The sequence below is a fragment of the Sinohyriopsis cumingii genome, chromosome 2 (genome assembly GCF_028554795.1).
Source record: "Sinohyriopsis cumingii isolate HCF-2022 chromosome 2, ASM2855479v2, whole genome shotgun sequence".
NCBI lineage: Eukaryota > Metazoa > Mollusca > Bivalvia > Unionida > Unionidae > Sinohyriopsis > Sinohyriopsis cumingii.
In genome coordinates this window covers 169,874,162-169,890,814 of record NC_142962.1, presented here as the reverse complement: position 1 = coordinate 169,890,814, position 16,653 = coordinate 169,874,162, and the positions used below count along the sequence as shown (strand labels likewise).

Genomic DNA, 16,653 nt, shown 5'->3' with positions numbered 1-16,653 from the left:
GGTAATCCGAACTAGCATAGTGTTCTAGCACCTTTTGGGTGTATAATAATAATAATAATAATAATAATAATAATAATAAAACCAAATAAGTTATCAAAAGTACATTGTACTCGGACAATTAAATAATTCCTCTAATAATTGTAATTAATCCATTGCCGATGAAAGGCTAAACACAAGCGATAGAAAACATGACGTTTGAGACTATATTTGCTTTTTCTTGTATCTAGTGAATTGAATGCTTCAGTTTTAATACTTCTATATTTATCAACATGTTCTGTAATATCAGTCCAATGCATTTTAAAGGGTGTCATGTATAATGTACGCATAATCATCCTACGTACGTTACACTTTTTACATTTATAGGCACACACACACTCGCACACACACATACCTTGTACCTGCCACTAGTGTGATTCGGAACTTACAAGCATGTAATTAGTGATGCGAAGCAATATTAAGATTCAGGTGCTGTTTAATGGTATATTTCATGTGTTCTTTTTATTTAGCTTTATTAACACTGGATTTGCTATGATATGAAGCTCTTTATATTCTTCACAATCTGAGCTACAGTTGATATACAATCGATACATTTTTCAAATCGGTAAATATGACTTTCATCGCGATGGCGTATTTTGCAGATGCAGAATAGGTACACCAAAATACTTGTTTGTTTTTGTTTAAAATAGGTTCAAACACATAAATGTCATAAAAATTAAGGTAAGTATAGAGAACAGTTTATCCAGTCTCTGAAAATTTGTGGTCAATTTGATCTAAGTAATGTTATCATGTTTCGTGCAGAGAAAAAGAACCCTATACAATCAACACAAGTATAGTTTACTTTTTGCTTTTCACATGTATATTTAGTTTACTGACGCATTTTACTTGCTGTTTATAATGGGAAAAAGAGGTGACACCTATCGCCAGTATTACATAAGATCTACAACTGTATGCATACCTGTAAGCAGTTCACATGCTCAAAACGTTAGTTTATATAGTGGTAAACAATGCCTTTACAAAATCATATTGAGATTCATTTATCTGATAGAGCTTAATTATATATCAAGTAAAACTTAATCAATCTTCTTTCTAAAAATAAGATTGCATAATTTAAAGCTGTGTACTTTTAATGATTTTTTGATGTAGAGGTTAAGGAGAAAGTATGTTATAAACTGAAGCATTTCGTTGTTTTATTGCTTCAGATGGTATCGCAATATCACTATTTTAAATTGTATGTTTACTTAGAAGAGGCCACTTTTATGTTTACGAGAAGACGCCACTTTTTAAGAGCTATGTGATGTTAATTCACCTTGACAGCAGTAGAAGGAATAATAAGGTACACCTTGATGTAATGAAGGGGTGGTTAGGTCTGTCTTGATTTCACAGCAGTATTTCTTTTTGGGTATTGTATTTTTATACCAGCAGTGAGATAATAAATACATGGAAATACTCCGATACCATAAAATACAGTCCTCGGTCAGTTTAAACCTGAAATTTACACATAGTATAAAATCTCTGACTTTGCTCTCAGAATTTACTGTTGTTTAACTCATCAAATATCAAACCCATTACCAGAAGATGTACAAAAGTTGTTACCATCATGGTTCACTATCTTCCAAGTTCCATGGATATGATTTCCTATTCAACAATTTCAAAGGTAAAAGCCTGAGAGAGAGAGAGTGAGACAGAGAGGAAACTGTCGCATTTTTAAATCAGTATTTAGGTTCAAATTTAATACATGAACTGTAAAAGGAGTAATGGGTTTTGAAGTTTTCACGTCTTATGGGTTTATAGCGCTACAGTACAGGTTTAAGGATTTTCATATATATATATATATATATATATATATATATATATATATATATATATATTAGACGCTAGATTCCATGTTTCTGTGTTAATTTTTATTGGAAGTAAGTTGTAAGAAGATACGTTACACTATAAAGGTGTCCAAAGTGGCTTTACGTGAAAGAAAACAGCATACGGGCTGAACTGACACGTTCAGGTAAGGAAACACGATACTTCAAAAGATGCATCTTACAAACGCTATTATCTGCGTCTGCAGTGTCATTCGTACACATGCAGAAGAGCTTAAATGGCATTCAGTTTTTTCTCTCCGCTGTAACATCTTTGATAAGAACTCTATCTGAATCTGGTTAAAACACCATCGTCTATGTGAATCGCAATAGTGAATCCCACGAGTATAAGAAAACTAAACCAAAATATATTTACATATATTTGAACGCTTTACGCATCATACTGGAAATTGCAATTTTCATGCCCAAGACTGCTTTTTGGCAGGGAAAGGCAGCTTGCAAATATCACCAGGAATTTCATATGATAATTTGTTTACATTTTAATTTTTTTTTTTTTTAAATTAACCCTGTAATAGGTTGACCATTGGGTCGGGGAACCATCCCAAGGTCACCTTACAATCAAACCTTTCTGATTATCAGGTAATATAGGGATAATAAATATAATCTACAGAGAAAGAAAAAACACACACACGCATACACACGTGCATATGGTACACTTTCTAGATGACATGGACTTTGTGATATTACAGTATTTTGTTCCTGTTTACCATCAAGTCAGAGACAAGTTACATGATAAGGTGATATTGTTGGAAAATGCTCAATCATTGTTACATATCACGCAGACACGCAATTAATACTTAACAAATGAGAGAAATTCGAAACTCTGCGTTCGTATATTCTTTTGATAAACATTACATTTAAGTTACTTTAGTAAATAATCTGAGATATTATTGTACGTTTTATGCTCATGTTATTTATTTAAAAGAAAAGAAACTCATTTGTGATATTTTCCAATTTGTTCTGACTGCAATACAGAACTGAGAAAAATTTCAACGTATCCTGTAGAATATTCGTTAAATGTATTCGGATAGAATTTGAATATTAGATTGATGTAAAAAAAAGCTTTCAAATTTACACAGTTTGTCTACTTTGGTGTTTATTGACATCCACCTCCACCCTGTGAAGCTCCACTGAAAACACTGTGAACTCATTCATCCGTATGTGTGTTAGAAGAAGCAATGTTGAAGCGACGGACAAGCAGACAAATATTTTCAAACTGTACATATCCTCAACATTCTCTCCTCAATATCAGGATGTGACGTTTGTCAAATTTACACTATGGTATCTACAACATTCTCACTACGATATCATTGTGATGTGTATCTAACTGATTATATTTACAAACTTCTCTCAAAAGTATCCCTGTAACACTTGGCAAATCGATTACGTTTAGTTTTCTCTATAATTCTGCTGTGACAATTGGCAAATCGATTGCATCCTCAACACTCTCTATAATATCACGGTGACACTTATAAAACTGGATATATCTTACCACAATATCAGTATGTAACATTTACCAAGCTGACAATATCTGCAACATTCTTTCAATACCAGTATGTGATATTTGTTAAACTGTTCATATCTGTAACATTCTACCCGCAATATCAATAGGTGACACTTGACAAGCTGATATCTAAAACATTCCTAAATACCTGTATGTGACAATTTATAAACTGACAATATGTTTCCATAAGATCAGTATTAGATGCTTGAAAAACTGACAATATCTGTAACATTCTCTCCTAAATATCAGTAATGTGACACTCGACAAATTGACATCTACTATATTTCTCAGCTTGACAAACTGACAATATCTACACCATTCTCTCCTAAATATCAGCAATGTAACTCTTGACAAATTGACAACATCTACTATATTTTTCCTAGATATCAGTATTAGACACTTGACAAACTGACAATATCTACAACATTCTTTCTTAAATATCAGTAATGTGACACTCGACAAATTGACATCTACTATATTTCTCAGCTTGACAAACGGACAATATCTACAACATTCTCTCCTAAATATCAATAACGTAACACTTGACAAATTGACAACATCTACTATATTTCTCCTAGACACCAGTATTAGACACTTGACAAACTAACAATATCGACAACATTCTCTAACTAAATATCAGTAATCTGACACTGACAAATTGGCATCTACTATATTTCTCCTAGATATCAGTATTAAACACTTGACAAACTGACAAAATCTTCAAAATTCTCAATATGTTATACTCGATAAAACGATAATATCTTTTTCACTGTCTCCTCAATGTGTGGCATCAAAATGACAATATCTACAATATTGTCTCCTCAATGTGTGGCATCAAAATGACAATATCTACAATATTGTCTCCTCAATGTGTGGCATCAAAATGACAATATCTACAATATTGTCTCCTCAATATGTGGCATCAAAATGACAATATCTACAATATTGTCTCCTCAATGTGTGGCATCAAAATGACAATATCTACAATATTGTCTCCTCAATATGTGGCATCAAAATGACAATATCTACAATATTGTCTCCTCAATATGTGGCACTTGCCAAAATGAAAATATCGACAACATTCACTCCTAAATATGCGACACTTGTCAAAATGATGTAAGGTGATGTGAATTGAGTTAGTTTAGCTCTGTATTTTATTCATTTATTGTGCAATATTTTCTTTCATTTACTCCTGTAATAATAATGAAAACTAATGTATAACGCATGATAATGAAGACTGATGAAACGTGCATGGTAATGAAGACTGGTGTACAGTGAATGATAACGAAGACTGGTGAACAGTGTATGACAATAAAGACTGGTGCTCAGTACTTATAGGTTACCGCATTTGTATGGGAAAATGTGAACGAGTTTTTCTGAATATATTGCACGAACATGCGCAATTTGTTTCTGTGTTGATAAATATGTGCATAAGTAAAGTATTTTTTACCAGTCTTATTACCATATAAAGAAAACATGTTTACGCCCTGCCATTTGCATTTCACTGTTGAGGGGACCCCAGCTATGACCTGTATCATAGAGGGTGTCTTCTATCGCTAGCTTAACATTGTATGAAAAGAGTTAAACGGGGAAACTTTAAAAGGGGCTGATGTTTGACACTACATTTACCCAACTCAAAATAATACTTTTTGGTCGTTTTGGATTGTTGGCATTGAGGCTCTTAGTTTCCTACCAAAACCTTAAGTTACATTTCTTTCTCGAATGGATTATTTTAACAAATTTTTTAAAAGGTCCATCTCTGATAGATATGCGATTACACTTGGCTTCAATATGCTTTTCGATGGTACATTTCGTTAGACCCTAGAGAGCACTCGTCTTAATCTTAACCATTCTATTTGTGAAAAGAAATGAATATTCTAAGAAATCACTGAATCAATGATCAGACCAGTTTTTACAATTACTGCGTCTCACATTTGTTGTCAACATTGAGAATATAACGTTATTTATTTACTCGTTTGAAAGTTTCGTTACTGACTCACTGAACTCGTCAACATCAGTAACTTTATCATCTAAATCCGTTTTAACGGGATAGGGGAAAGTTCAAACAAATCACTTTAATTTGGCCCAAAGGCATCAAATGAAGACAGAAAATGAACTAAATGAAAAATACTACTATGTTATTACCTGCAAATGTATTTTTTTTTGTAAATAAACTCATGTTAAAAAAATAATTCAGTGGACTCATTAATCAAGTTTAACAATGGCACTTCGAATGTGAAATCTAAATAGAACCAAACATATAATCAATAGTAAAACTTATTACAAGGAGTAGACATAACCTGAAATAAATCAGATCACCAAATCTCTGTTGATACTTATGGATGATCTGTTGGTATGATCAGATTTGTTTATTAAAAGTGCAATTTTTCTGCATGCAAATCTGTCCGGAACACCCCAACGTACAGTGTAGACACTTTTGCAACAGCCATTCACAAACTTCAAAATGGCTACAAGACATGGGCTGTGTTATTCCACGTGGACTTAAAAGTCACCAAGCATAAGATTTGAACGAGCACTATTCTATACATATCGCCCAAAGGACCCTACAACCAAAGGTAGCACAAGATACACATGAAATATTAGTAAATGTCGAAAATGTACACCTATATATTGCGGACAGGCTTGTCTGCGAACGTTTCCTCTGTTTTATTGCCGACAGATAATCTATTAGTGTCAACACAGATTTGGGGTTTTGATTATCAGGCTGTTTGAATCAGTTTCCATGAACGGTAGCATCATTAGACTAGGTCGACACGAAAAAAGATCCAAATTGTACGGTGTACACACACACACACATACACACACACACATATGAAATATAAAAGTATGTTTTGTATAAAAGAAACATGGAGGTAATTGTGGCACTCTGGGATGTAGCGCTCACCTTGCATTTTATAAAATATTGGATAGCGTTGAATAATGAAACGTATTGTGTTTTGAGGAAGTTTAATTCAACCGAGTACGGCTTAAATGGACAGCATTAGCCGCAATCAGTGTCTCTTTACTCCAAACAATGGTTTTGAATAGAAAGAAGAAATTGTCTTTAAAATATTTGCAAAAATAAATAATAATGAAATGGGTTAATGAAGATACAGAAACGTGACTGTGTTTATAAATATCTACTAATCCTTACAGCAGTCCAAACTAAACCACAAGTTTAGATTCTGATCCAAGAAAAGAAGAAATGATCATGTACACGGTTTATCTGTGCGATCATTATTTTCACCCATCGTCAAATCTAAACTCAGGTTTGGAAGATCAAGTGTTGGCAACTACTTAGGATATTCCAGTTAAACACCAGTTTATATTAACATAACGTACACTGAGCATAAGTATGTGTACTATTCCTATATTTGCAAGCAGCATTGTGCAAAATATTCTATTTTTTGAGCTGGTGTTTATAAATGGTGTTGGTATTAACTATAAGGAAGTATTATCTCTCCGTCTCAAATTACAAACCAAGAAAATCTAATTTGATCGATTTCGCTTTCTTGGGGTGAGTTGGGGGTGGGTTGTTTGCTTTTTCTGCATTTCACCAGCGTTACCTGGCGTGAAAAACGAGAACAGCCAAGTATCAGTTCCTTGAGGGGTCAATACAGTGAGGACTATTTATACTTCCTTTGTCACAGCAAGTTACTCATTGTAGTTTCCAAGTAAAACAAAATAAGTCTGTATCGTCAAAAGCAGAAATTTTTAGTTACATTTTAATAAAACCCTATCTAGATCTGGTTAAGACAACATCTTCTCAGCAAATCGCAGTATTGAATATCAGAGTGATTATAAACCTAAACCAAAATATACCGACATAATATATGCAATGTATTTTGAACGCTTCACGCATCCTGCTGGAAATTGAAAGTTTCATGCTCAAGACTGCATTTGGGAGAGAAAAGACAACCTAACTCTGGCCAATTCAACCAAATATAACCAAGGATGTCATATGATACAGAAATATTTGTTGGTAAATGCTAAATCATTGTTTCGTTTTACGCAGACACGGAATTAATACTTAACAAATGAAAGAATTGGAAACTCTGCGTTCGTAAACGTTTTGATAAACATTATATTCAAGTTACATCATTAAATCTATTAAAACGTAAGTGATCGCTTTATGTTCATATTATTGATTTAAAACGAAAAGAAATTCATTTGTGATATTTCCCTTATTATTCTGACTGCAATACAAGACTGAAACGAATTCCAACTTATCCTGTAGAATATTCGTTAAATGTATTCGGAAATAATTCGAATATTGGATTGATGTTTAAAAAAATCTGTCAAATCGACATTGTCTGTCTATTTTGGTGTTTACTGACATTCACCTCCACCCTGTTAAGCTGCATTGAAAACACTGTGAACTCATTCATACGTACGTGCGTAAGAACTAATGTTGACAAGATTATTGACATGGCGAGGGACCAGCAGGCAAATATTTTCAAACTGGACATATCCTCGACATTTTCTCCTCAATATCAGTATGTGACGTTTGTGAAGTTGACAATATCTACAACATTCTCACTGCAATATCATTGTGATATGTATTAAACTGATTATATTTACAACCTTCTCTGAAAAATATCCCTGTGAACTTTGTAAATCAATTGCATCTACAACACTTTCTATATCACTGTGACACTTATAAAATTGGATATATCTTACCACAATATCATTATGTAACACTTATCAAGCTGACAATATCTCAACATTCTTTCAATACCAGTATGTGATATTTGTCAAACTGTTCATATCAGCAACATTCACTCCACAATATCAATATGTGACACTTGACAAGATGATATGTACAACATTCCTAAATACCTCCATGTGACACTTGATAAAGTGACAATATCTACAGCATTTCTCCATAACATCAGTATATGACGTTTGACAAACTGACAATATCTTCTCTTATAAATATCAGTATGTGACATTTGGCAAATTGACAATATAAACTATATTTCCTCATAATATCAGTGAGACACATGACAAGCTGATAACATCGACGAAATTCTCACTATGTGATACTCCTCAAAACGACAATATCTACAATATTCTCTCCTCAATATTTGACACTTCTCAAAATGTGAACTGACACAGAGAAAATCGCTGACGTGTGCATGCTAGCTTACCACCGTATTCTATTCATTTATTGCGTAAAATGTTATATTATTTACTCTTGCAATGATAATGAAAACTAAAGCACATCGCATGATAATGAAGACTGATGAAACATACATGGTAATGAAGACTGGTGTACAGTGAATGATAACGAAGACTGATGCACAGTGTATGCTAATGAAGACTAGTGCTCAGTACTTATAGGTTACTGCATTTATATGAAAAAATGTGGACGAGTTTTTCTGAAAATATTGCACGAACATGCGTAGTGAAGTATTTTTCAGAAAGAAACGATTTCATTTTTTCCACACAAATGTAATAACCTTTGTATTATATGCTCATTTGTTTCACTACCTAAGGCTTACTAATACAAGACATTTCAAGAATTAATGAAAATGAATTCCAAAATAAGTAATATCTGTAGATTCAATAATACACAATGGCATTATTCGTGCACACATAGCTCCGCCCCGCAAATTGCAAATAGAAAATTGGAACAGTTAAAATTGAAATTCAGAATCATATGGAGAATGAGTACGCATGGAGTTTGTTTCTATGTTGATAAATATGTGCAAAAATGTAAGTATTTTTTATCATTCTTATTACCATCTAAAGAAAACATCTTTATATCCTGTCGTTTTCATCTCGCTGTTGAGGGGACTCCAGCTATGACCTGTATTATACAATGTGTCTTCTATCGCTAGCTTAGCATTGCATCAAAATAGTTGAATTGGAAAAGTGAAAAGCAGCTGTTGTGTGACACTCCGTTCACCCAGCCGAAAAAAATACTTTTTCGTCGTCCTGGATTATTGGCTCTGAGGCTCTTAGTTTCTTACCGAAACTTTCAGTTGCAATTGTTTTCTCGAGTCCAGTATTGTGACAAACTTGTAAAACGGTACGTCTCTGATAGATACGTGATAACTCTTGGCTTCACTATGCTTTCCAATGCTATATGTTCAGTCCCTAGTGAGCACTCGTCATAGTCTTAACAATTCTATGTGCGAAAAGATATAAATATTCTCATAAATAACTATTTAAAAAATCAGAACTGTATTTGAAAAAACTGCATCTCTCACGTTTGTTGCTGATACTGCGAATATCATGTTTTGTTCGTTTCTTGTTTGAAAGTTTCTTTACTGACTCAGTGAAGTCGTAAACATCATTAACTTTATCATCTATACTTTCAGATGGACGAAACAGCTGCTTTAGTTCATTTATTTATTCAGCCAAAACCCAATGCGTCTACTGTATAAATTGTACATGGAAAGTTTGCAAATTAGTTCCTAATAAACTATGCTATCTTTATGCACATGTTTCGTTAACGTGCATGCACTATGAAGGTGTTCAGTATCGTAAAATACTGCACGATTGTGACAATGTAAATTTAAAAGAGACAAAAATGAACACATAATATATGACAGCGAAGACTTGTGCACAGTGTATGATAACGAAGATCTCTACACAGTACATAACATTGAAGACTGGTACAGTCTTTGATAATGAAGACTACTGCACAGTAAATGACAATGAAGACTGGTATACAATTTAAGATAATTAATGATCAGTGTGAGCATAATGATGTAAATAGTGATAAGTAATCCATCTGCACAAATCCTTCCCCTTCAAATGTTTTTCGACCTGCTTCATCTTAGTTTTTAAATGTTTACCTAGTGCCGTATGAACGTAATCGCGGGACACTGTCTTTTTCGGTTTGTTTACTATACTAATGTTAATAGTGTTTCCGCGTGTCTGTTTTTCTGCTTCAGATATAGTTTTCTATTCCGGACACTGCTACAGACTAAAAAGGTAAATCACGTGATTACTACACAATATATATATATATATATATATATATATATATATATATATATATATATATATATATATATATATATTATCCCTCATTTGATAATTCTTAATGGCCAAACTTGGTTTGACAATCAATCAATCAGCTAAACGTTGCAATGGAAAACCAATAACTCTAGCTGATTTACTTGAAATTTAAATGAGGGAAAGTCCTTAGAAACTGATACTTCTATAACAGGATGTGAAGTAGTCGTATTGGCAATGTTGTAAAAGTCCTCAAAGATGGTGGCAAATACTCTTTTGTTTATTGAATCTATTTTACAAATTTAAACCTACGGAATATCTTAGACAGAGAGCGACAGGCAGGAATCCGCCTCAGCTGCGGAGGTTCTGACATGGGGATAATGGCAAGGATTAATAATTTGCGTAGTGATGGATATTATCTCTTGTATTTTTATATTTAATTTGGTTGTCTGGGCTGGAATGCATACATATTAATTTTTAATACCTTAATTTGTTTGCAAAATAAAGAAATTTTGGGGATATATGTCAGTGGTTATTATTAATTTATTAATGTCTTCTAAGGGTAACTAATAGGGTGTTGGTTTTAAGTTGTGACTGAACCAGTAATAATCACATCTATACTCCTAAAGAGTACATGGGGAAAATATCTGACATTAGATGGGTACAGTACAAACAGTTACTAGTCCCATATACTAATCCATTTACTTTCTAATCAAAATTTGATTTTCCCTTTGTCTGTTGACTGAATTTTAACGTGGGCAAGCAAACGTATGTTTTCTATTAAAAATGTACCTGTTTGGAAAGCCAAATTTGATACAGATGTTTGCTGTATAGTGCAAGGTCATCAAGTTTGAGAGAAATAAATACAGTCGACTCCGGTTAACTGCACAGCCTCGGACCCGTCACGAGACTGTGCAGTTAACCGGAGTGTGCAGTTAACCGAAGTACGATACAGTACAGCTTTAAATCAGCACGGCACGAATATAGGTGAAGAATAACGTAAAAAGATGATTAGAATCCACTCTTTCAACGTTTACTTAAATGAAACAAGAGTCTACAATGAACAGCACTAACGTCATATTGTTGAATCAAACACAACGAAATTTACAATTTCCGAAAGAAATCAGCAAATGATGTCTGCACACAAGTTTTACTACTAAGTTGGTGAATTGCCGACTCGATTTTGTAAAACGGTTTAAACAGCTCACATTCTCTCTGTTCCATGATTCTAGCGTAAATTCTGGAGTGACTATATAGCGACTTTAGATGAAACCTGGTCATCTAATGCGTCGTCGTCATCACTTCTTTCGTCATTTTTTTCTTATTTTGTCTCTTTAAGAGCTGCAACGATGGTTGAGTCGTCGATTTCACCTTCCGTCTGAAGACCGTCATCTATTGCAACATATTGTTCGAATTCTTCTACATTCATGCCGTGTGGCGTTTCGAATGGGGTTTCGCCGATATAGGTGGGGTAATCAAGTGACTCGTCATCAGAAGGCACTGAAAAACTGGCCCTTCTATAGCAGTTTGCTACGGTTGACTGTGTTACATTGCTCCAGGCATTTCTAATCATATGAAGTGCATCTAAAACTGTCAGCTTCCTTGTCTGGTTGGACGCTTTTTCTTCGGGAGATGATCCATCAATGTCTGACAGCAGTTTTCGAATAACAAGCGATCTATAGAACGTCTTGAAATTCGCAATAATTCCTTGATCCATTGGTTGAATAAGTGAAGTTGTGTTAAGAGGAAGGAAAACAATCTTAACATTTGACAGTTTGATGCTGTGGCCATGAGCGGCACAATTGTCGCACAGCATAATGATGCTTCTCTTTTGCAAATGCATTTGATTGTCAACGCGCTTCAACTATCTCATCCAAATTTATGTCGTCATCCAGGCGGTTTTGTTTGCCTCGTACTGTACTGGCAACTGTTTCAAATTCTTAAAACATCGAGGGGATTTGCTTTTGCCAATCACCAAGGCATCCAATTTTTCTCTACCATCCATATTGCATGCAAAGAAAATTGTCAAACTATCTTTGGCAATCTTACATCTGGGTGCTTCTGCTCCTTTGAAAAACAAAGTCGCATCAGGTACCCCCCGACAGTACAACCCAGTTTCTTCGGCATTGAAGATGTCTTTTGGTTGGTAGTCTTTAAAGATTTCGGGTAGAACATAAATTACCCATCGTTCAGCTCCAAAGTCGTCTGCATCCTGTTTTTCGCCGTGTTGTCGTTTAAATTGAATTCCGTTGCGCATTTTCCATCTTTCCAACCATCCATTTGTTGGTTTGAAATCATGCGAACCCGAACCATTTGCCAATTGATTAGCTTTTTCAAGCAACAGTGATCCACTTATCGGAATCTGTCGACTGCGAGCTTGAGCGAACCATTGTAACAGCGCTTCTTCAACATCTTCGAACTTGCCACCTCGTTTGCGCTTCTGAGAAGGATTGCTGTTATTTTGCCAGTCTTCAATGATCTTCTCCATGTTCTTGAGGATTCGCGAAATCACACTGTGACTAACACCGAACTCAAGTGCAACAGAGGCCTGACTTCTGTTGTTCTCAACGCATTTTATGACCTCAAACCTTTGAGCTAACGTCAGGGATTTACACTTGCGACTAGTCATTTTAGACTGTAAAAAAAACCGCTCATAAATTCAAGGTTGAACTTCCGATGATTACCCCTAGTTCAAATCACGGTTTAAGGCAATGTTTCCCATGCTGTACTATGATTGTTCCCACGCTATTGCTCCCTGGTGGGCGGGGATATACATGTATCTACCATATCTACCACCTATGGCGTCCTTTACATGTCAATCATTTACAAAGTCGCATTTACCGGCTTAATTGTCGGCTTATTTGAAGCGCTACAGCAGTGGACTGGCAATAACTGACCCTGACTATACATTATGCAGTTAACCGGAGTAAAATTGTATTGAATAATGTGCCACGGGCAGAAAATTTATCGTGCTATTATCCGGAGTGTGCATTTAAGCGAAGTGCAGTTATCCGAAGTTTGTTCCCATTGAAAAGCATTGGGGAAAAACGGGACCGGCGTGACTACGTGCAGTTATCCGGAGTGTGCAGTTAACCGATGTGCAGTTAAGTGGAGTCGACTGTATAACGAATCTGAATATCTGCATTATACTAATATCTACATTATAATCTCTACATTATACAGATATCTACATTATAATATCTACATTATACTAATATCTGCGTTATAATATCTACATTATATTTATATCCCCATTATACTAATATCTACATTATACTAATATCTACATTATACTGATATCTACATTATACTGATATCTACATTATACTAATATCTACATTATACTGATATCTACATTATAATATCTACATTATACTAATATCTACATTATATTTATATCCCCATTATACTAATATCTACATTATACTAATATCTACATTATACTAATATCTACATTATACTGATATCTACATTATACTAATATATACATTATATTAATATCTACATTATGCTAATATCTACATTATAATATCTACATTATATTAATACTTTTAAGATGATTCTAGTGGAAACGCAAGAAAGCTAAATGACAAATCAAATATGACATTATTTTAAAAAGATTTAAATTAGTGCCATTATAACATAATATCAACATATATTCTTTCCAGTTTAACAGGGTAGGGGAATGTTCAATCTAATCACTTTAATTTGGCCCCGAGGTATCAAATGACCAAAATATTAACTTAATGATAATTACCAGTGTGCTATTATGTGCATATGTAATTGTTTTGTGAATAAACTTTTGTTACAATAATAATTCGAAAGGATACATTAATTAAATTCAACGAATGTGAAATCTGAATAGAACCAAGCATAAGATCCATAGAGAATTTTTTTCACAAGTAGCAAACATTATCTGAAATAAAATAGATACCCAGATCGTTATTGATACTGATGAATGATATTTTTGTATGATCAGACCTGGTTTTTAAAAGTGCAATTTACCGCTCGGGTGGTCTAGTGGTTAGAGCGTCCGCCTCGGATCCGGGATATCGTGGGTTCGATCCCTGGCCGAGCCATACCAAAGACTTATAAAAATGGTACTAACAGCTGCCTCTTTTGGCGCTCTGCATTAAGAGGTTAGTGTTAGGAATGGTCAGCCTGGCTTCATGATAACGTGACTGGGTGAGTCATCATTCCACATGTCTGCGACATGATGCCCCAGTGCTAGGCATCACTACAAATTGCCACACTGCAGACATCGTAGCGATATGACTGAAAAATTGTTAAAGCTACGTTATAAATCTAAATCACACACACACACACACACACACACACACACAGAGTGCAATTTTTGTGCATGCAAATCTTTGCGGAACACTCCCGCGTACAGTCTGGACATTCCGGTAACAATCAGTAATAGCACAAAATTAAAAATGGCCATAAGACATGGGGCTGTGTTACTCAACATGGATTTACAAGTCGCCATGCCTAAGATTTGATGCGGCAATATTCTGTACATATCGCCGAAATGACTCTTCAACCGACGATAGTACAAGATACGCGTGAAATATTATTAAATGTCGAAAATGTACACCGATATATTGTGGTCAGGCTTGTCTGCAAACGTTTCCTTGGTTTTATTACCGACATATTATATATTAGCATCAACACTGATCTGGGGTCATGCTTATCAGATTATTATAATCAGTTTCTATGAATGGTAGTGTTCCTGGACTAGACAGACACGACAAAAGATTGAAATGTTATGGTGTGCACACAAAAAATAGAAACATACCATGTTTTGTATCAATGAAACATTGAGGTAACAGTGGCAATCTGGGCTCACCTGGCGTTGTAGCAAATATTGAATAGCGTTAAATAATGAAAATTTTGAGGAAGTTAAATTCAACCGTCATTACGGCTTGCGTGCCTGGCATTAGCTGCAGTTATCAACTGTATAATTCAAAAACAGTGGTTTTGAATAGAGAGAGATACATAAACGTGATCGTGTTTGTGAGCATCGACTAATTATTACAGCAATCCAAACTAAACTGCAGGTTTAGCCTCTTATATCTGTGAAAAGAAGCAAAGATGATGTACACGGTTTATCTGTGGGATAATTTTTCTCATCCATCGTTGAATATGAACCCGGGTTTGGCAGATTTAGTGTTGAGATTGCAATCGGATATCCTCTGGATCATGGAACTAGTACACATTAATAACAACCATTAGCAATTACAAAACCTGCTAGGTAGTTACAGAAAACACGCATTGGTTATTTATGTTTAATATATACAGTAAAGTATTCAAGGAACAAATGGTTCTTAGGAGAGTTGTATCATTGCTAAAATATTGATAAGAAAGAAACCAGTAATAAATCGGTACTTGCTTTGGTCGTTTAAAACACACTTCCAGGATGCGTCTCAATGTCTATGCAGTAGATATTTGATACTTACCCAACATGTAACGATTACACAAGACTACCATGGTGTTTTATTTAAACACCTGTCCACCTTACAGTCTTATGAATTCAACCAAACTTGTTAAAAAAAATGTAATTGAACATGCCAGTTTAATAGGACTTGTAAGAATAAATGCGTATCACCGTTAAATTGACAAGGAGTACCTAGACAACACATGACGGCTGATACTTGTTTTGCTTTTTCTCACTGCATCGTAAATATAATTTGATCGAAGACTAGATAGAATGATACATATTTAAAATTGGTATTTTAGGATGTTTTTAAGACTTGTGAATGTTTTAGAACTTTCCAAGTATGTCCTTTTAATGATTGCAAGAGTGTTAGTAGTATTAAAACATTATGAGCTTAACCTGGTTTTTGTTGAGGGCATTTTCATTCGTTTTGAATTGTAGTATAGTAGACGATATAGTAAATATTATTCTCCGCAGTTAACAAATGATCAATACAAAAAATGCACAATATACTTGCCTGCCAGGTCAAAGCGGCAATTTGCAAACAGCTTGCCAGAAGTCCTATATACCGGAACATTTCTTGCACTTAAGAAAAATCAAAACGTCATGACTGCCGCTTTCTTCTAGGACAAGCGGTACAATGTGCAAAGCTATTGTCCTACGCAGTTCTTAATACCCGGTGGGAAGGTAAATGTACTACCCGGATATAGCAACTACTTGGGATATTCCAATTAATGTGGCAGGGGCTAGTTTTGTAAATCGGCCCCTGACAAATTTCTTAACTTAAGGCTATGGTGTGACTTTTTCAGCTCTTATTGTTTACTAATTAAAGATTTGGATATATTTGTGACCTAGGTGTTTCGGGCTTA

General features: G+C 34.5%; 1 protein-coding gene across 1 annotated transcript in view; it reads right to left on the bottom strand.

The window, feature by feature from the left end:
* The window catches only part of LOC149806284 (CUB and sushi domain-containing protein 2-like), a 247,889-nt gene extending 231,482 nt beyond the window's left edge, over positions 1–16,407 (bottom strand). The window contains exon 1 of the mRNA XM_089935578.1: positions 16,302–16,407. Coding sequence (XP_089791704.1) covers positions 16,302–16,361 — 60 coding nt within the window. The 5' untranslated portion in view covers positions 16,362–16,407. The remainder of the gene's footprint in view (positions 1–16,301) is intronic.
* Between the last annotated feature and the right edge of the window lie 246 nt (positions 16,408–16,653).